This window comes from Mixophyes fleayi, chromosome 6, assembly GCF_038048845.1.
Source record: "Mixophyes fleayi isolate aMixFle1 chromosome 6, aMixFle1.hap1, whole genome shotgun sequence".
In the NCBI taxonomy this organism is placed as follows: domain Eukaryota; kingdom Metazoa; phylum Chordata; class Amphibia; order Anura; family Limnodynastidae; genus Mixophyes; species Mixophyes fleayi.
Window position 1 is genome coordinate 225,227,310 of NC_134407.1, and position 22,092 is coordinate 225,249,401.

Consider the following 22,092-nt stretch of genomic DNA (forward strand, 5'->3'; position numbering starts at 1 on the left):
GGACTGTACAGTGATATATGGGAGTAATAACTCCCAGCACACACTGATATGGGGGATTATTATTATTATTATATAGAGGAGAGGGGACTGTACAGTGATATATGGGAGTAATAACTCCCAGCACACACTGATATTGGGGATTATTATTATATAGAGGAGAGGGGTCTGTACAGTGATATATGGGGAGTAATAACTCCCAGCACACACTGATATGGGGATTATTATTATGATATAGAGGAGAGGGGACTGTACAGTGATATATGGGGAGTAATAACTCCCAGCACACACTGATATGGGGGATTATTATTATTATATAGAGGAGAGGGGTCTTTACAGTGATATATGGGAGTAATAACTCCCAGCACACACTGATATGGGGATTATTATTATTATATAGAGGAGAGGGGACTGTACAGTGATATATGGGGAGTAATAACTCCCAGCACACACTGATATGGGGGATTATTATTATATAGAGGAGAGGGGTCTGTACAGTGATATATGGGAGTAATAACTCCCAGCACACACTGATATGGGGATTATTATTATTCTATAGAGGAGAGGGGACTGTACAGTGATATATGGGAGTAATAACTCCCAGCACACACTGATATGGGGATTATTATTATTATTATTATTATTATTATTATATAGAGGAGAGGGGTCTGTACAGTGATATATGGGGAGTAATAACTCCCAGCACACACTGATATGGGGATTATTATTATTGTATAGAGGAGAGGGGACTGTACAGTGATATATGGGAGTAATAACTCCCAGCACACACTGATATGGGGGATTATTATTATTATATAGAGGAGAGGGGACTGTACAGTGATATATGGGAGTAATAACTCCCAGCACACACTGATATGGGGGATTATTATTATATAGAGGAGAGGGGTCTGTACAGTGATATATGGGAGTAATAACTCCCAGCACACACTGATATGGGGGATTATTATTATTATTATATAGAGGAGAGGGGTCTGTACAGTGATATATGGGGAGTAATAACTCCCAGCACACACTGATATGGGGATTATTATTATTATATAGAGGAGAGGGGACTGTACAGTGATATATGGGAGTAATAACTCCCAGCACACACTGATATGGGGGATTATTATTATTATATAGAGGAGAGGGGACTGTACAGTGATATATGGGAGTAATAACTCCCAGCACACACTGATATGGGGGATTATTATTATATAGAGGAGAGGGGTCTGTACAGTGATATATGGGAGTAATAACTCCCAGCACACACTGATATGGGGGATTATTATTATTATTATATAGAGGAGAGGGGTCTGTACAGTGATATATGGGAGTAATAACTCCCAGCACACACTGATATGGGGGATTATTATTATTATTATTATATAGAGGGGAGGGGTCTGTACAGTGATATATGGGGAGTAATAACTCCCAGCACACACTGATATGGGGGATTATTATTATTATTATATAGAGGGGTCTGTACAGTGATATATGGGAGTAATAACTCCCAGCACACACTGATATGGGGGATTATTATTATTATATAGAGGAGAGGGGTCTGTACAGTGATATATGGGGAGTAATAACTCCCAGCACACACTGATATGGGGGATTATTATTATTATATAGAGGAGAGGGGTCTGTACAGTGATATATGGGGAGTAATAGCTCCCAGCACACACTGATATGGGGGATTATTATTATTATATAGAGGGGAGGGGACTGTACAGTGATATATGGGAGTAATAACTCCCAGCACACACTGGTATGGGGGATTATTATTATTATATAGAGGAGAGGGGTCTGTACAGTGATATATGGGGAGTAATAACTCCCAGCACACACTGATATGGGGGAGTATTATTATTATTATTATTATTATATAGAGGAGAGGGGGCTGTACAGTGATATATGGGAGTAATAACTCCCAGCACACACTGATATGGGGATTATTATTATTATTATTATTATTATATAGAGGAGAGGGGTCTGTACAGTGATATATGGGGAGTAATAACTCCCAGCACACACTGATATGGGGATTAATATTATTATATAGAGGAGAGGGGTCTGTACAGTGATATATGGGGAGTAATAACTCCCAGCACACACTGATATGGGGATTAATATTATTATACAGAGGAGAGGGGTCTGTACAGTGATATAGGGATAATTATGTTTGTCCATCCTCAGGATTACACTGTAGTGAATGAGACATCCAGTGTGTGATACAGCCAGCAGCTGTCCCTGTGTGTCAGGAGGATTGAGCAGGACCCAGAGCCCCATCACGGTGCCTCCACCTCACTCACTGATACATGACAGAGACAATGACCAGAAGATCCTGGAACTGACCAACAAGATCATTCAGCTGCTGACTGGAGAGGTGACTGCTGGGAATGGGACATTATACAGTAACACCAGGGGATGTGTCTGGGTGATGACCATTGTGTGTGTCAGGTTCCTATAAGATGGATGATGTCACTGTCTATGTCTCCATGCAGGAGGGGGAGTATTTAGAAGGACACAAGGGTCTGTACAAGGACGTGATGATGGAGGATCACCAGCCCCTCACATCACTGGGTAAGAGAAGGTTTAATCACAGCCCTGTCTGTGTATATAGGCGGTGTCATCACTGTGTGTATAAATACATTGTTACATGGGGTTGTGGAACGTATTTCCGAACACTATAATACCGACTTTAAAAAGGGTGATTAGTATAAATGCGATTGATTACATATAGACATACCATAATTTAGATGAACAGTATGTCCGACACTTCTTAAAGCCACCTTGTCATTTCCAGTGATCTGAGTGAGATTGCCAGTTTTAAGGCGGCAATGCCACGACCACCCTCCTTTATAATGTTGCCACCTTAAAGCCGTCTATCTCACTCTGGCCTTTGGAAATGACGAGATTACCAGTTCCCGCCCTTTTCTCCACTCACAATTTGTACCTGGCAGCTTTAAGACGTGTCGGACATACTGTTTATCTAAATTATGGTATGTCTATATTTAATCAATGTTGTATTTTTGCTTATCGCCCATTTTAATTCGGAGTAACTATTGTCGGGGTTGTAGTGTTCGGGAAAGTGACTACCACTAGTTACATGTGTACAGTGTGAGATTGTTTAATTATATATGTACATAAAATGTACACATCGGATTAAAGTGCAATATAACATGTTGTTTTAGTATTTCTGGTTTTATATATATGTGTATATAATATAGTTTTGTTTTTTCTTCTGTAATGAAAAATGTTTTTACATTTTGCTGTACCAATGGAGGCGGTGTCAGGCGCCGTCCCTGCACATTCACTCGGTGCCCGGGACAGAGGCCTTATCCTCTGTCAGCTGAAGTACGTCACGTAGACTAGCAGAGGGATGTATCGCTTCTTCTTGGATTCCGGGGGCGCATGTGCGGTAGTGGTGCGTCCTTGTTGCTAGGCAACGGGACACTGACTGTCGGCATCAGCTGTTCTGCCGGCTAATTCATTGCCACCAATGGGAATGCTGCTTTATCTATTTAAAGGAGACTCTAGCACCAGAGTATCAAGTTCTCTTATGCTCCAGTGTTCCTGTTTGGTCCCTAGCATTCTGACTGACTCCTCGGCTCCAGACTTGGCTTCCTCTGACCTCCCCTTTGGATTCTCCTTTTGACATTACAGATTTCCTGGTTTGACCTTCGGCTTTCTGACTACGCTTGTTCCTGACCCTCTTGTACTTCCCTATTCGCACGGCATGACCTCGGATTGCTTGACCTCACTTATTCACTAATTACTTAACCGGTTGCTAACTAGGAGGTCCGCAACCTGCGTGTCTCTACAGCTAACTTCAAACTACCTTTCTGGGGTCGCTGACGAAGACCAGGGGCACGTTTAGACTCGGGTGCTTCCTTGTTTAGCGGTGCAAATACTAGTAATTAGGTCTCAGTTACCTGCTAGTTGTGACAGTATACTCTGGCCATGACACTGAAGGCACTGTTGAACCATCGGCTCGCTTCCTCCTAGCCGACCTAGGAGTCAAATTTATCACTCCCTACACTTCCACCAGGCCTGACTTTTCCATGGCTATCTCTCTGGAGTCCCATAGTGGACCTTTCTTGACACATGCCTTTGTGAATGTCTGCTGTGTCGGTAATTTCATCTCTGGCATCGCAACTCCAGATTTTTGACCGGGCTCTGTCACGGCCTTTATTTCTTTTTGAAATAGATAGTAATCGCATCTCTAATGGCACTATATTCTAGGTTACTGTGCCACTTCCTTTGACTATTGGTGTGCTACATTCTGAATGGATTGAATTCCTGGTCCTCCTGGAATCTGTAAACTTCAGTCATCCTGGGACTTCCCTGGCTTAGAGTCCGTGCACCACAGTTCGATTGGGAGTTGGCCGAAGTCAAGTGCTGGGGTCCACAATGCCACAAAGGTTGTCTATCCTCCGTGAGACCTGTTTCCACAGTCGTTCCTAGCCACATGCTCTCCTCTCAGCTGTCTCTTCCTGCTTCCTATGCTGCCTTTGAAGATTTATTTCTGTAAAACCACTTCCGAGGTCCTGCCTCCTCATTGGCCCTGGGACTGTTCCATTGATCTCATTCTGGATCGACCTGTTCCTAAAGGCAGGATTTATCCTCTCCCAGAGAACCGTGCGATGTCCCAGTACATCTTGGAAAACCTGCAGCGGGGATTTATTAGAAAGTCTTCATCTCCAGCAGGGGCCGGATTTTTTTCGTAAAAAAAGATAGACGGATCACTCCACCCTTGTATTGACTATCGCCAGTTAAGTATGATTACCGTTAAAATCAGGTACCCTCTTCCTCTTATTTCTGAATTGTTTGATTTGATCAGTGGTTCCAAAATTTTTCCAAATTTAATTTAGGAGGGGCGTATAATCTGAACCGTATTAAGGAGGGAGATGAATAGAAAACCGCTTTCTGTACACGTGAGGGTCACTATGAATATCTTGTGATGCCTTTTGGGCTCTGTAATGCCCCGGCAGTATTCCAATAATTTATGATCAAGATCATCCAAGACCTTCTTTACAAGTTTGTGGTAATTTATTTGGATGATATCCTAATTTTCTCCACTGATCTTTCCTCTCACCGGTCTCATGTTATGGAAGTACTCTCCCATCTCCGGCAAAACCAGCTCTTCTGCAAATTAGAAAAATGTATTTTTGACTCAGATTCCATTCTTAGGGTACCTGGTCTCGGTCTGGTCTTCTGCTATAACCAACTGGCCACAACCTCTGGGCCTGAAATCGGTTTATAGGATTTTAAACTGCCTGGAGTAGTTGGATCATCTACGCTCATCGCCCCTATTACTGCCCTTTCCCGGAAGTCCGCCAAGCCCAGACGGGGGCCACCCGAGGCTGTTGCTGCCTTTGAGGCTCTAAAGAAGGCTTTTATGTCGGATCCAGTTCTCATTGAACCTGATCAGGACAAACCCTATTTCGTGGAGGTGGATGCCTCCTTTTTCGGTGTTGGAGCTGTACGCTCTCAAGAATCAGTCTTCAGGGATCTCCGCCCCTGCGGATTCTTCTCTAAAACGTTTGCTCCTTCTGTAAACAAATATGGGATCGGAGATAAAGAGGTACTGGCGATCAAACTGGCTCTAGATAAGAAATATTCTGCACTTAAACCTAGGAGGTATTAATGAGTGATTCTTATGTGTAGGGAGTAATTAATTTTATAGAATGCATAAAAACATAGGTATTCACATTGGAATTGAGTACAGTACATACAAAATATATACAAAGCTGGTAGTAACAGTAAAAACCACGGATCAATATAGACAGAGTTAATGCAAAAGGATAATGCAATGTGGTTGGGGTAGTGCAGCAGCACTCTGGATAGATCAATCGTATTGGATGTGTGGATCCGCGGAAAAAATATATATAATTGATGTCAGAGTCCAGGGAGAATGTCCATATCCAGCTCAGCGTGGATGTAAAAAACAACAACAAAACAAAAACAAAAAGGGGGATGAAAAATAATCGGTACTTGCGCTTAAGATGATACTATGTGATCCGGGCAAGTCCATAAGGGACATTTCTGGTTTACACCTCCCTGTCAGGTGTGCGTTCCACGCTGGAACGCACGCCGCCGCTGCTCACTGAGACCATCTCTGCTCACTGAAAACACAGCGATCACCAAGAGTGTAATCGCCACCTCCACAGCCGTTTACTACTCTACCTTCCCGGCATTCCAACAACAGTGGATCACCAACACCCTTTGGACTTACCCGGATCACATAGTATCATCTTAAGCGCAAGTACCGATTATTTTTCATCCCCCTTTTTGTTTTTGTTTTTGTTTTGTTGTTGTTTTTTACATCCACGCTGTGCTGGATATGGACATTCTCCCTGGACTCTGACATCAATTATATATATTTTTTCCGCGGATCCACACATCCAATACGATTGATCTATCCAGAGTGCTGCTGCACTACCCCAACCACATTGCATTATCCTTTTGCATTAACTCTGTCTATATTGATCCGTGGTTTTTACTGTTACTACCAGCTTTGTATATATTTTGTATGTACTGTACTCAATTTCAATGTGAATACCTATGTTTTTATGCATTCTATAAAATTAATTACTCCTTACACATAAGAATCACTCATTAATACCTCCTAGGTTTAAGAGCAGAATATTTATTATCTATTATTTATGAGGTTGGACTCTCCTGCATATTCAACTGCTAACCTAGCCAACCTCGTTAGTGCACTTCTATTTTGCCTTTCAAACTGGCTCTAGATGAATGGCACCATCTCCTGGAGGGGCGCTCCACCTGATATCATCCTCACGGATCACAAATATCTTATTTATCTTAGGGACGCCCGTTGTCTTAATCCACATCAGGCCAGGTAGTCATCTTTTTTCTCCCGGTTTGATCTCAAGCTCACCTAAATATCCAGCTCCAAGAATCTACTGGCTGATGCTCTATCTCGTTCCTGTGACGACTCTGACTTATCTCCTCCTCCTGTGTCTCCATCCATGTTTGAGCCTTCTAGCATTGTCGCCTTGACCAGAACCCCTCCAGTTGGCTGCTCCTACCTTGACCCTCCTTTACATATCAAGGCACTTGTCTAGGGCCATAATACTAGGTTTGTAGGACATGTCGGGGTAATAAAGACCAATGCATTTCTTTTTCTGCATTTTTGGTGGCCCACCGTGCGTGCCGATGTTCAACAGTATGTAGCCTCTTGTGAAGTCTGTGCCTGGAATAAGACAGCTAGGCGTTCTCCTGCCAGGTTACTTATGCCCCTTCCTCTTCCAGAATGTCCTTGGCTTAGTATTTCAATGGATTTTGTTACTGACCTGCCTCCCAGTAATGGATTCAATACTATCTGGCTAGTTGTGGACAGGTTTTCAAAGATGGTTCCCTTTGTTTGAGTCAAATCTGTCTCGCAATTTTGGAGAACCTTCTGTAAAGAATTGGGGATAGGCCTAAAATTGTCCTCTGGAAACCATCCCCCAGACCAACGGCCAAACGGACCAAACGTTCATTGAATCTTGTTCATTGAAAAGGATATGGCCCTGAAGAAAGATTGTGGGTTTATGAGAAAGATAGACATGTTTCTCGGCTTTTAGCTCATTTTCTTAAAGATCTATCTTCTAGGGAACCTTCTTCTAGAAGAGGGGGGGGGGTACTGTCAGGTACCGTCCCCGCACATTTACTTGGTGCTAGGGACAGGCTTTTTCTCCTCTGACAGCTCCAGCGCGTCCCGTTGCCTAGGCAGCGTGACGTATCGCTTCTTCCTGTTTCCGCCCGGTGGGCACATGCGCGGTAGGGGTGCATCCTCGTTGCTAGGCACCAATGGGAATGCTGCTCTATCTATTTAAAGGAGACTTTGGCGTTCCTGTTTGCTCCCTAGCATTCTGACTCCTCGGCTCCAGACTTGGCTTCCTCTGACCTCCCCTTTGGATTCTTCTTTTGACATTACAGATTTCCTGGTTTGACCTTCGGCTTTCTGACTCTGCTTCTTCCTGACCCTGTTGTACCTGTCTCTCCGCACGGCCTGACCTCGGATTGCTTGACCTCGCTTATTCACCTATTACTTCACTGATGGCTAACTCGGAGGGCCTGGATCAGGCATGTCTCTGGAGCTAACTCCAAACTCCCTAGCGGGTCCCTGGTGAAGACCGGAGGCACGTTTAGACTCGGCGCCTCCTTGTTTAGCGGTGCAAATACCAGTAAGTAGGCCTCAGTTACCTGCTAGCCGTCACAGACGGCACCTTTGTATTACTAAGCATTCTTGTCCCCCCTCAGCATTTGGGAATATCCACACCCTTTCCTTGCATTTCCCCAAAGCTGCCACCTACTGGTTTTGTTCTAGAAGCACCCGTTTAGTGTTTTTTTTTATCCCTATAATTGCAGCGGTATCAGACAATAGGGGGCACTGCAGCCTGATTTTGGAAGCCCATGGGATCCCATCTGTGGCCCTGATACTACTGTGATTAGCAGTGATGGTTAAACAGGAAGCGGGTGTGTTGCTCCCATAGTGGAAAAACATATCTGGTTTGTGTGATGGGATGGGGCCTTGGCAAAGTGTCGATAATAAGTCATCAAATGCAATCTGGGCAACACAGCTGGCAATCAGATTTTGTGCTTTTTCTATTCCCATTGAAAATGTTTTAAACATCTAACCACCATCCATTTTTCCCAACAGAACAATCTAAAGATTCATATGCTCATATTAAGGAGGAATCAGTCTCATGTGATGGAGGAAACCTCACAGACACTGACATTTATACACCCACAGATCATACACAATATCCATCTACTTATATTAAGGAGGAATCAGCCTCATGTGATGGAGGAAACCTCACAGACACTGACATTTATACACCCACAGATCATACACAATATACATTTACTGATATTAAGGAGGAATCGGTCTCTTATGATGGAGGAAACCTCACAGACACTGATATCTATCCAACCACATATCATACACAATATACATCTACTGATATTAAGGAGGAATCAGTCTCATGTGAAGGAGGAAACCTCACAGACACTGACATTTATACACCCACAGATCATACACAATATACATCTACTGATATTAAGAAGGAATCAGTCTCATGTGATGGAGGAAACGTCACAGACACTGACATTTATACACCCACAGATCATACACAATATACATCTACTGATATTAAGGAGGAATCGGTCTCATGTGATGGAGGAAACCTCACAGACACTGACAGTTATACACCCACAGATCAAACACAATATACATCTACTGATATTAAGGAGGAATCAGTCTCATGTGATGGTGGAAACCTCACAGACAGTGACATTTATACACCCACAGATCATACACAATATACATCTACTGATATTAAGCAGGAATCAGTCTCATGTGATGGAGGAAACCTCACAGACACTGACATTTATACACCCACAGATCATACACAATATATATCTACTCATATTAAGGAGGAATCAGCCTCATGTGATGGTGGAAACCTCACAGACACTGGAATTTATACACCCACAGATCATACACAATACACATCTACTAATATTAAGGAGGAACCAGCCTCATGTGATGGAGGAAACCTCACAGACACTGACATTTATACACCCACAGATCATACACAATATACATCTACTGATATTAAGGAGGAATCAGTCTCATGTGATGGAGAAAATCTCACAGACACTGGAATTTATACACCCACAGATCATACACAATGTATTTCTACTTATATTATGGAAGAATCGGGATCATCTTCCAATGGACACCAGAGGAAAAAAACGATCAATAACTTTGAAAATAAATCTTGGCCTTGTTCTGAATGTGGAAAATGTTTTAAAAGGAAAGAAAACTTACGATTGCATCAGACAATCCATACAGGAGAGAAACCATATTCTTGCTCTGAATGTGGGGGGTGTTTTACTAGGAAAGCAGACATGAAAAGGCATCAGACAATACATACAGAACAGAAACAATATTGTTGTCCTGACTGTGGTAAATGTTTTACCTGTACTTCATATCTGAAAAAACATCAGAGAATCCATACAGGAGAGAAACCATATTCTTGCTCTGAATGTTGTACCTCTTTTACCAGTAAATCAAGTCTGAAGAAGCATCAGAGACTCCATACAGGAGAGAATCCATATTCTTGTTCTTCCTGTGGTAACTGTTTTAGCAGTAAATCAAGTCTGGAAATACATCAGATACTCCATACAGGAGAGAAACCATATTCTTGCTCTGAATGTTGCAAATGTTTTACCAGTAAATCAAGTCTGAAGAAGCATGAGAGACTCCATACAGGAGAGAAACCATATTCTTGTTCTGAATGTGGAAAATGTTTTAGTAGGCAAGGAACTCTTAAAAAACATCAGAGAGTCCATACAGGACAGAAACCATATAGTTGCTCAGAATGTGGTAATAGGTTTGTCTGTACATCAAATCTAAAAATCCATCAGAGAATCCATACAGGAGAGAAACCATATTGTTGCTCTGAATGTGGTAAATGGTTTGCCTGCAAATCAAATCTAAAAAGCCATCAGAGAATCCATACAGGTGAGAAACCATATTCTTGCTCTGAATGTGGGAAATCTTTTTCCTACAAATCAAGGCTTGATGCACATCAAGGAATCCATACAGAAAAGAAACCTTATTCTTGCTCTGAATGTGAGAAATCTTTTAGTAGCAAATCAAGTCTGAAAAAACATCAAAGACTTCATACAGGAGAGAAACCATAGTCTTGCTCTGAATGTGTTAAATATTTTGCTAGGAAAGGATCTGTACTATGTATCTTAAATTTCATGCAGGAGAAAATTTGTTCTTTAAATGTGAGAAATGCTTTACATGTAACACAGAACTTCTTGCACATTGGAAAACTCACCTGACAGTATACTCGTATTCTTGTTCTAAGGGGGTGTTCAATTGTGTGCAGTGTGCCTCCAAACATTGTGGGTGATGACCTTTCTAGATGCTATGATACCCGAGCATCGAAGATTTCACCTTGCACCCCTACACTGTGCAAAGAGAATTCCAGGATGTTACATTGCTGCTGGGTTCCCCTGCAACCGTTCCAGAGGAACTTCGCGGACAATTGAATTCCTCCCTAAATGAGAGTTCCTCTCTAAAATGTATATTATAAATTGCTACTAGGTATACATCTGAGAATCCATAGAGCGAAACCAATATTCTTGAATTGAATGTGATAAATGTTTTACAATAAAGCTTATCTGAAAATGCATCCGAGAAGGCATACCCGAAAAAAAGAACAAATCACAGATTGATACACACCAAATGAGTCATACAGGTTAGATTCCATATGCTGGCTCTGAATGTGGTAAATATTTTATCATTAAAACAAATTTCAAAATGCATCAAAGAAGTCGTATGTGAGAAAATCAACATAATAAAAACATTTTTATAGCGCCTACAAATTTCGTTGCGTTTTACAATTGGGAACAAACACAAACATAAAACAATACTGGGTAATACATAAAATAAGAGGGCCCTGCTCACAAGATTACAATCTATAGGACAATGGGAGTTTGATGCATGAGATAGCACACATCAATGTTGGTCAAAGGGTGGTTGTCTTGTGTGAACTGTGTAAAGGGTGGTAGTAGTGTACCCTAGGGTGGTTTAGGGTTTCCATAAGCTTGGCTGTAGAGATGAGTTTATAGAAAATTTTGAAGGTTTAAAGAATAAAGTAAAGTCTTACTGTGTGAAGAAGGGAATTCCATGAAGTGTCCTGTAATCGGGAATGGGAGCAGGTAATTTGCAGATGAGAGAAGCAGATCTTATGCAGAACGGAGGTGTCGAGGTAGGAGATATTTTGAGACAAGTGAGGAAATGTGTGTCGGTGCAGTTTTGTTGATGGCCTTGTATGTTAGTAGAAGTATTTTATATTGAATTCAGTGAAAAACGCAACCAATGTAGAGACTGACAGAGTGGATCAGCAGTGGAAGAACCACTTACAATCAGTCTCACTGCTGCATGCAAAATAGATTGTGGGGTGACCAGTAAGGAGAGGATTGTAATAGTCAAGATAATAGGTGCATGACTTGAAGATTTTGCAGTGTCTTGTGTGAGATATGTGTATATTCTGGAAATGTTTTTTCAGATATATGGAACATGATTAGTTAATTATAGTATCGATGTGGGGAACAAAGGATAGTTCTTAGTCAAGGATCACACTTAGGCAGCAAGCTTGTGGAGTGGGTTTTATGGTCATATTTAGAGATGTTCAGGCTCGGTTCCCCGAGAACTGAGCACACCTGAAGTTCGCCGATCCGAGTGCCGAGCTGGCTCGGTACTTTCGCACGCCCTTGGAATTGAAAACGAGCCAAAATGTCATTGTTACGTCGTCGGATTTTGCGAGTTTTGGATTCTGTAAGTACTGCCCTCCACGGCGATCCAGCGCAATTTCACAGAGGGACACAGAAGAGCTAGCACGGTTCTTGTCAGTCTAGTGCAGTTGGGCAGCATCATACTTAGAAAAGAAAGAGGAGGGGTAGCAGTAAAATTGTCAACATGCCATTCTACACACACAGTTGCAAGGAAAGAATGAGGCCTTCGCCTTTCTCTGAGTGCTAGTTCTGCAATTGTCACTGAGGCATCTTCTTGTAAGATCAGTCATGACCAAGCAAGATTCTGATTCAAAAAGTCGTGCCCAAATACTTTTAAGTCTAAAAGCCAAGCTGGAAGAAAACAGTAAGGCATTAGAGAAAAATGTATGGTCAGATTCAGAAATGACATAAATCCCTGAGGAGAGTCTATCCACGGGTGCTATGTGTAAGCCTGACCTTTCTGATAGTGTACCCATAAAGAAGGCCCCTTTCAGCATTTCTGCAGATGTGTGCATGAACAGCCCAAGTGTAGCCGGTGATACACAAATTTAGGATGCCACTTTGGAATTGCAACAGGATGAGGGGGAGATTTGTGTAGCTGACGAGGTTGCTAATGAGGTTGTTGATGAGGATGATGTTTGTGTATGTCCTGCACCAGTGGAAGCAGTTCTTGCATCTGATAAGAAGAAGGTCATTTTCATGCCTGGACATAAGACCAAAAAATCCACCTCTTATGTGTGGAATTATTTATACCCAAATCCTGAAAACAATTGTCTAGCCATTTGTAGCGTTTGTAAAGCCACAGTCAGTAGAGGTAGGGACCTTAACCATGTAGGAACCTCATCCATGTTACGCCATTTAAAGTGAGTACATGGTAAGCTGTTGGAAAAATTGGAAACTTATGTTAAAAAAAATAACAAAAAACAGTCCAGCATCAGCTAGAACCCTTCTCTCAGCTAGATCCCGACACCTGCAATCTGTGGGTGTCCACAACACCGTCCTCATCAATATCCTAAGTAGCGATCAGAGTTAGTCCTGCATCCAAGTTGCTAAGGCTAGATGACTCCAATATCCTGGATTCCTCAGAAGAATTCTTAAGCGTTAGTCCCAATGCTGCTGCTGCTGGAGGTGGATCTTCATCCCAGAAGCAGACCAAGAAGAAAACTACTAGTAGTTTACAACAATTGACTGTTAATCCTTTGCAAGAGGAAGTAAGTATGAAAACTGTCACCCAGTCGCAAAGCGGATCACAGACGCAATGGCGACTATGCTAGTATTAGATCTGCGTCCAATATCCACTATTAATGCAGCTAGTTTTAGACAGTTACTTGAGGTCTTGTGTCCCCGTTACCAAATTCCATCACAGCACCCATTTCACTAGAAAAGCTATTCCTCAACTTTACCAGAAGGTTTGTAAAAATGTAATTATTGGGCTGCAAAATGCCATTCTACCCACTGTACACTTAACCACAGATATGTGGACAAGCGGAACTGGGCAAACTAAAGATTATATGACTGTCACAGCCCACTGGGTTGGTCATTCGCCTTCACCAGCAGGAACAGCAGCAGCATGTACCCAAATATGTCACATTTGTCAGAGGCAGGCTACTCTGTGTATCACCGGCTTCACTAAGGCATACAGCTGACAATCTATTATAAAAACTAAGGGATGTCATTGCAACATGGCTTATCTCGCTTGGACTCACCTCAGGATATGTGATTTCTGATAATGCCACTAATATTGTGAGAGCATTACAGCGGGAGGAATTCTATCACATTCCCTGTTCTGCTTACACAATAAATTTGGTGGTGCATATTTTTCTAAAATAAGACAGGCATGCAGGAGATGCTGTCTGTGGCCCGTAAATTATCTGGACATTTCTGGCAATCGGTAACAGCATGTATGAGATTGCAGCAGCAACATGAGCAATTTAATTTGCCCTGCAACCAACTGAAGCAAGAGGTGGTAACAAGGTGGAATTCCACCCTGTATATACTTCTGCGGATGGTGAAACAGCGAAAAGTCATCCACGCTTACTCCACAAGCCATGACATTGGGAAAGGGGGGGATGTATTTTACTCAAGCGCAGTGGAGAATACTTTCCGTGTTGTGCAAGGTGCTGAAGTAGTCACTTGTGAAGTGATTTCAGACACTGCTAGCTTGAGCCAAGTGAGTGATTCCCTTAATTAGACTTTTGGAAAAGAAGCTTGAGAAACTGAAGGAAGAGATTAAATAAAGCAATTGCGCCAAGTATGTCGGACTTGTAGATCAAGTACTTTATTCACTTCGCCAGGATTCAAGAGTTATAAAAATCTTGAAATCAGATCACTACATTTTGGCGACTGCTTGATCCTAGGTTTAAGAGCTATGTCTTCTCTTTGTTTCCAACTGACCCAGATCTCAAGAGATGCAAGGAGCTCCTGGTGAGCAAAATGACAGCTCAAGTGTTACGTGACTAGATGGCACCTCCTCCCTCAGTTTCTCAGTCAACTGCTGCTAGGAAAAACTTAGCTTTCATAAGAGACCCAAGGATGATGCAGATGACTCAGCACAACATTTTTACATCTGGTCTTGTCTACTGTAAAAGAATTGACCAAAATTAGTGACACCTCTTCTGTAACTCCACCTGATCCTACTATGAACTATCAACATCCAATGAATGGTGGAGGATTATTTTTAATTTTTTTGAACGGTATAAAGACAACAGTACAATGTTGCTTGCAGAAGTAATGTAAGCATGGATGTGTATATGTATTACTCAACCTTCTGCTTTGCTGCTCTTTCATCAGTATTGTACAAAGTGTTTGTAATCTGCACTTTACATCAAAGGTACCTGACTATATTATAATTTATTTTGAATTGGGGCTGATTCGAAGCTCAGTGATGAACTTCCTTTTTGCTGTGAATTTCAGTGGCTCTTTTTAGTGCATTGTCTGGCACCCTGGATTGGTCTTGGTCTGAAAAAAGCACGCATCCCGGGGGGGTCAGCACTCTTCGCCATGTTTTAGCTGTAGAATTACCACAGTTATCCAAGGAATGGGTGGAGCAATCGAATGAACCATAACTGATTTCATGATTCTCAGTTTCACTGTACCGGCCATGTGCTCAGGGTGATGGCGATCTCCTCATCTTCATCTTCCATGTTAGGCTTAAGGCAGCTAAGCTATTGGTAGCTTGTTTTGTGGGGGCCCAAACAAGCTAAGCACTTCAGCCACAAAAGTGGCACTGCTTGTCGCTGGAGTGCTTGCTTTGTTAAACTGTTCTTGTCCTTTTCAATATCTTACATAAGGGTGGGTGGGACAATTCCATCTTGCACCACTTTTCTTTGCCCAGTTCCGATGTGAGGAGAGCCTGACACTTCAAAATTACGTTACTTACAACTGCGACTTGAACGTTTCGGTTTTTAAAGCGGCAACGCACGGACCCATGTAAGTACTACCTTTACTTTAGGGTTATGCTGTGGGTTACAGTTAGGCTGCGGATTGCGGTTAGGCTGCGGGTCAGGGATACAAATAATATTACCATCATCAAATTGGTCCGTGCGTTGCCGCTTTAAAAACATAAATCTCCAAGTCACGATTGCAAGTTACGTCATTTTGAAGTGTCATCCTCTCCTCACATCGGATCTGGCCTGTGTCTGTTTACAGGTAAGTAGGTATTTTTTACATGTTGCTGTGTTCAGTTTAGGTGTTTACAGCATCGTGAATTCGTACTACACCCTTATAAGACTTCTCCTGTGCTGCTCCCCACTTATGGAATTCCTTACCACGCTCAATCAGACTTTCCCACAGCCTCCAAATCTTTAGACGTTCTTTGAAAAACTATCTCTTTTTTAGTGGTGACCTTATCTCCAATAACACTATTCACACTAATGCACCCTCACAACTGTCAACAATCTCCACTCTGAGCCACACTCCTCTTTTTTCAGCTGTGCCCTCTTCCACTTAGAATGTAAGCTCTCTAATGAGCATGGTCCTTCATATCCTTTGTTTTCATGTCTGCATTTATTTTGTCTACCTTGTATGTCCCTTTTTTATGTATGTCCTTGTTTTATGTATATACTGGTGTCCCTACTGTACGGCACTGCAGAGCAATGTGGCACCTTACAAATCTACGATAATAATAATAATAATGCAGCCTCTGGAGTGTTGAGAACAAAAGTCTGACTGAAGAGGAACCATTAGGTTGTGTGAGGTGAGTGTAGACAATTCTCTTGAGATGTTTGTAGCAGCATCGGAGGTGAGAGATGGGACGGTAATTTTAGAGAGAGTTTGAGTCAGAATTTTTTTTTTTCTGCGTGCTCGAATAATTAACGGAAAGATACCAGTAGAGAGAGGGAGAGATTACAGATTTTATTAAGGGGTGAGATGAGCACAGGAGACAGGGATCTACCAATTTGTGAGGGTATATGATCAAGAAAACAGGTGGTAGAGTAGGAAGATAACAGTAGATACTTCATCTTTTGTGGGATCAGATGAAAGGATGTTGGAGGGCTCTGGGAAGGAATAGAGATGGTAGTTTTTTGAAGAATAAGATACCATTTCAAGTCAAACCTTATCTATCTTGTTCTTGAAGTAGGAAGCATGGGCACTGATAATGGTGGGAAGGTTGAGAAGACATTTAAATGTATTAAAAATGTGTTTGGGGTTAGAAACCTGAGTAGAGGGGGGAGCATTGGGTCCCCATGATTTCATAAAAACTAGCACTAGGCAATCCAGCTGGGGTTGGTGGCACTATAGCAGGGGCCCCCCTGCCATAATGGCAAACCAACCCCAGGCTGTGCAGCACGGTGCTTGATTCCCTAAGGAGAGGGGTCTGCAAAAATAAAATGTGCATGCTCCCCCTCTAGGGAGGCACAGCCCCATGCTGAAAGCACTAGGGCTCTTCCCACACCCCTTTTACTCATACATGTTTTACAGGACTGAATTTTCTTTACAATAGAATATTTCTTTGAACGTCCTCATGTCAATACAATGTTATAACAATCAAAGACATTACATAGTGGTGCAATATTTTATATATAAGAAACAAATACAAATCATATAAACAAGAACGAAATTAGGAAAATAACAGAAAAAAAGAGATAAATACAAAATAATAAAATGAAGAAACATTATATGGTGAATTCTCTATACAATTAATTCATCTGGCAACTCCAATAAAGTATTGGACTAAATCTATCCACCGTAGACCAGATGGAGGTGCAACAGAGGTAATAATTGGATTTAAAAAAGATTGTTTATTTGGAGAAATTTTACTATCTTACCGAGTCAACAATAAAACAATATTTTTGTTCAAAATGGACGAGTATCATTTAACCAGCTGAACCCTATGTTTTGCTGAAGTATATTTTATTAAAACCTTGTGTTTTTTAATGACTTCTGTAATATTAGTAGATGATATAAGGCTTAAAATATGTATATGAAAATCTTTTATTTATCAAAGTAGTCCCTTCCTTTCAATTTTTTAAAATATCTGGACATGCCGATAAGCAGTGAAATACACCGATCAGCCAAATATTGTGTAGGTCCCCTTTGTGCCACCAAAACAGCTCTGATCCGTGGAGGCATGGACTCCACAAGACCTCTGAAGGTGTCCTATGGTATCTGGCACCAAGACATTAGCAGCAGATCCTTCAAGTCCTCTAAGTTGTGAGGTGCGGCCTCCATGGCTCTGGCTAGTTTTTTCAGGGCATCCCACAGACGCTCGATCAGATTGAGATCTGGGGAATTTGGAGGCCAAGTCAACACCTTGAACTCTCTGCCATGTTCCTGATACCGTTCCTGAACAATGTTTTGCAGTGTGGCATTATCCTGCTGAAAGAGGCCACTGCCATCAGGGAATACCGTTGCCATGAAGGGGTGCACTTGGTCTGTAATGTTTAGATAGGTTGTAGGTGTCACAGTAACATCCACATCAATGCCAGGACACAAGGTTTCCCAGCAGAATATTAATATTATACAGATAATTCCAGTGCACAGCAGACTTGATTAACAGCAATAAACTACAAATATAGTGGTGAAATGAGACATCTCAATTTACTGTATCAATTAAAATTATTTCCTAAAATTGCGCATAAAAAACTCTTCTATTGCGATGTCCTATATGATAGTCATCCAATGTAGACACAGCCGTATACTGTCTTTCTGATGTAGATGATAAATCTATAAAACAAAACGAAAAAATAAAAATTGTTGCAGTATGTCTGAACAATAGAGCTACTAATGAAACCCAGCTGATTGGTAACATCCACACACCTGTTCCAAGAACTGATGAATGTATCACTCTTCCGGAGGGTCCTATTGGATGATAGGCAGTACTGCACTTGTCTCCGTACATATAACTAATATCCAAAGGGATATATTTTAACCATCTTTTGTAATTAATGGGATATAAAGTCATATACTGGAATAAAGGCTCAAATAACTCCAAGTGTTATAGTGGTGATCCCGATGATCCTGCAATATTGCCAGATTTAACCATCTCAGAAGTCCCTGCTGCAGAAATGCATGTAAAATGCTACGAAACGGATGTAGCCTGAACTCCGTCAGGTATTCAAACAAACGGCTTGTTTCTGTTTCTGTTTCCTAGTATAACAATGGTCATGTTACTGCAATGTGGATAAGTCACATGCATTCTTCCCATAGTGCATCCTGGTGCTATGTCTTCCCCAGGTAAATATTGCACATACACCCGGTCATCCACCCCAGACTAGGCCACCTTCTTCCATAGCTGCATGGTCCAGTTTTGGTACTCACGTGCCTATTATAGGTACTTTCAGCAGTGGACAGGGGTCAGCACGGGCACTCTGACTGGTCTGTGGCTATACAGCCCCATACACAGCAAGCTGTGATGCTCTGTGTGTTCTGACACCTATCTATCACAGCCATCATAAACTTTTTCAGCAACCTGTGCTACCCTAGCTCTTCTGTGGGATTGGACCAGACGGGCTAGCTTCCACTCACCACACACATCAACGAACCTTGGGCACCCATCACCCTGTTGCCTATTCACCAGTTGTCCTTTCTTAAACCACCTTTGGTAGGTACTAATCACTGCATACCGGAAACACCCAACAAGACCTGCCGCTTTGTTGCTGCTCTGACCCAGTTGTCAAATTGGCCCTTGTCAAAGTCGCTCAGATCCTTACACTTGCCCATCATTCCTGCTTCTAACGCATTAACTTCAAGAACTGACTGTTAATTTTTTCCCTAATATATCCCACCCTTTGACAGGTGCTGTTGTAACGAGATAATGTTATTCACTTTACTTGTCAGTGGTTTTAATGTTGTGACTGATTGGTGTTTTATTATATTATTTTTTCCTCCTGATGAAGTCTGAACATCTAACCAGACGAAACGCGTTGAGGAGTGTCTAAGGACCTTTCCATCATCTGTTTGGATATCGTGGTACTAGTGTGGTGGGAGCGCTGCAGAGATTTATATATGAGCTGATTGATATCTATGCATACATCTCTGATTACATCCCAGATGAGTACCTAAAGATACCAATATATGTTTGTTACCTTGTGTTTTTATGTAAGTGTGATACTTACTATTTTATTAGTAAAATCTGAGTTTTTACAATATTACACTATATGAGTTTTTTTTATATTACTCCTATGATGCTGAAGTTACAGTCCTAACAGAATTGTACATTTGGATGAGTGACGTTACTGGCAACAGCTGCACAGATTTGGAGTTTTCTATTGAACTGATTCATACATCTTCTGGTTCTTTTATCTGGTACGCAGTTTTTTGTTTATTGGTGATTACATTGGTGGCATTGAACACAGTGTGCTGTCACTTTTGTATATATCTATTCACCCTTTTGGTTTCATTAGCCCTACCGGAGAGAAGTTATTATCCTTGAGTACACCTCTGACTCCTCCACTTTACTCTCTCTTATTACATTAATATATTGTGGTAATACACCATGTGGCGCCGTGTTTCCTTTATTCCTTTATATATATATATATATATATATATATATATATATATATATATAGCTGCAGAAATAATGATGATGATGTACATGCATGTATATATACAATACTGTGCAAAATTTTTAGGCAGGTGTGGGAATTAAGAATGCTTTCAAAAATGGTGTTGATAGTTCATATTTAGCAATTACAAAATGCAAAGTGAATGAACAGAAGAAAAATCAAAATCAAATCAATATTTGGTGTAACCACCCTTTGCCTACAAAACAGCATCGGTTCGTCTAGGTACACTTGGGAGAGTCAGGGATTTTGTAGAATTATAGTCAGGAGTATGATTAACCAATCATACCAGACTGGTGATAATGATCATCATTTTCATGTGTAGGTTGAAACACAGTCATTAACTGAAACAGAAACAGTTGTGTAGGAGGACTAAAACTGGGTGAGGAACAGCCAAAGGTCATACACGATAGCAAGACTGAGCACAGCAACAAGACACAAGGTAGTTATACTGTCTCTCCCAGGCAAAGATTTCAAAGCAGACTGGGGTTTCAAGATGTGCTGTTCAAGCTCTTTTGAAGAAGCACAAAGAAACAAGCAACATTGAGGACCATAGACACAGTGGTCGGCCAAGAAAACTTAGTGCATCGGATGAAAGACGCATCATTCTTACTTCCCTTCGAAATCGGAAGATGTCCAGCAGTGCCATCAGCTCATAACCGGAAAAAACATACATTTGATGTGGAAACAAGGCCAAGCAACTAAACTATGCTTGAAAACATAGGAACTGGGGTGCAGAAAAATGACGTGAGTGAAAATTTGAAATATTTGGCTATAACAGAAGGCAGTTTGTTTGTCGAAGGGCTAGAGAGCGGTACAATAATGACAACAGTGAAGCATGGCGGAGGTTCCTTGCAAGTTTGTGTCTACATTTGACCAAATAGAGATAGGGGTTTGGTAATGGTGTCCTCAATACTGAAAAGTACAAGCAGCTAATTATCCATCATGCAATACCATCAGGCAGGCGTCTGATTGGCTCCAACTTTATTCTGCAGCAGGACAACTTAATCGTAAAGAAGAACAAGTAGTCCTGGAAGTGATGTTATGGCCCCCACAGAGTCTGTCTGGGATTACATGAAGAGATAGAAGGATTTGAGAAGATCTGTGGTTAGTTCTCCAAGATGTTTGAAACAACCTTCCTGCAGAGTTCCTTCAAAACATGTGTGCAAGTGTACCTAGAAGAATTGATGCATTGATACTTGTTGGCAAAGCATGTTTGGCATGTTTTGAAGGCAAAGGATGGTCACACCAAATATTGATTTGATGTAGACCTATCTTCTGTTCATTCACATTGCAATGTGTTAACTGATAATAAATTATTAACACTTCTATTTTTGAAAGGATTCTCACCTTGCAGCATTTTTTTTTCCACACCTGCCTAAATCTTTTGCACACTATTGTACATTTGGCAGTCCTTGAGAAAGGTGCTGGAGCAACGAAACAACTGTTGGGCACAGCCTGTTTGACGTACAGTATCATGAACCTTACACCATGCATTTCAAGATGAGTACACTATTGGCTGATTCGTTACAATCTTTTATATTGCTATTTTGGAGAACTTTTGACTTAAGATGATTGCATCATTATTATGCTGCTAATTTACTATAACTTTTATGCTGCATTTATGGAGCACTTTTGACTTGGACAGTTACCTATATCACCACATGGGTGCGCACTGCTTTGTCTTCCAAAGAATCTATACATAAAGTTGTTCTTATTCCAACATTTCAATCCTGTTTAATGATTTTCCTCCCTGAGTATG

The 22,092-nt window shown here is 41.4% G+C and overlaps 2 protein-coding genes across 6 annotated transcripts in view; both read left to right on the top strand.

Moving 5' to 3' along the window:
• The window catches only part of LOC142160072 (uncharacterized), a 1,559,230-nt gene that overhangs the window by 55,918 nt on the left and 1,481,220 nt on the right, over nucleotides 1-22,092 (top strand). The window contains exons 2-3 of one of the 5 annotated variants that reach the window (XM_075214955.1): nucleotides 2,197-2,386; nucleotides 2,505-2,583. The exons of 2 other annotated variants lie outside the window; for them this stretch is intronic. In XM_075214955.1, the coding sequence (XP_075071056.1) occupies nucleotides 2,213-2,386; nucleotides 2,505-2,583 (253 nt within the window). In that variant the 5' untranslated portion in view covers nucleotides 2,197-2,212. The remainder of the gene's footprint in view (nucleotides 1-2,196; nucleotides 2,387-2,504; nucleotides 2,584-22,092) is intronic. 2 more of the 5 variants (XM_075214956.1, XM_075214959.1) reach the window with 2 other exon arrangements.
• Nucleotides 8,668-11,220, top strand: LOC142160119 (uncharacterized). Its single transcript, XM_075215081.1, has one exon. It carries the CDS (start codon nucleotides 9,724-9,726, stop codon nucleotides 10,720-10,722), a length of 999 nt encoding a protein of 332 aa, XP_075071182.1. The 5' UTR covers nucleotides 8,668-9,723; the 3' UTR covers nucleotides 10,723-11,220.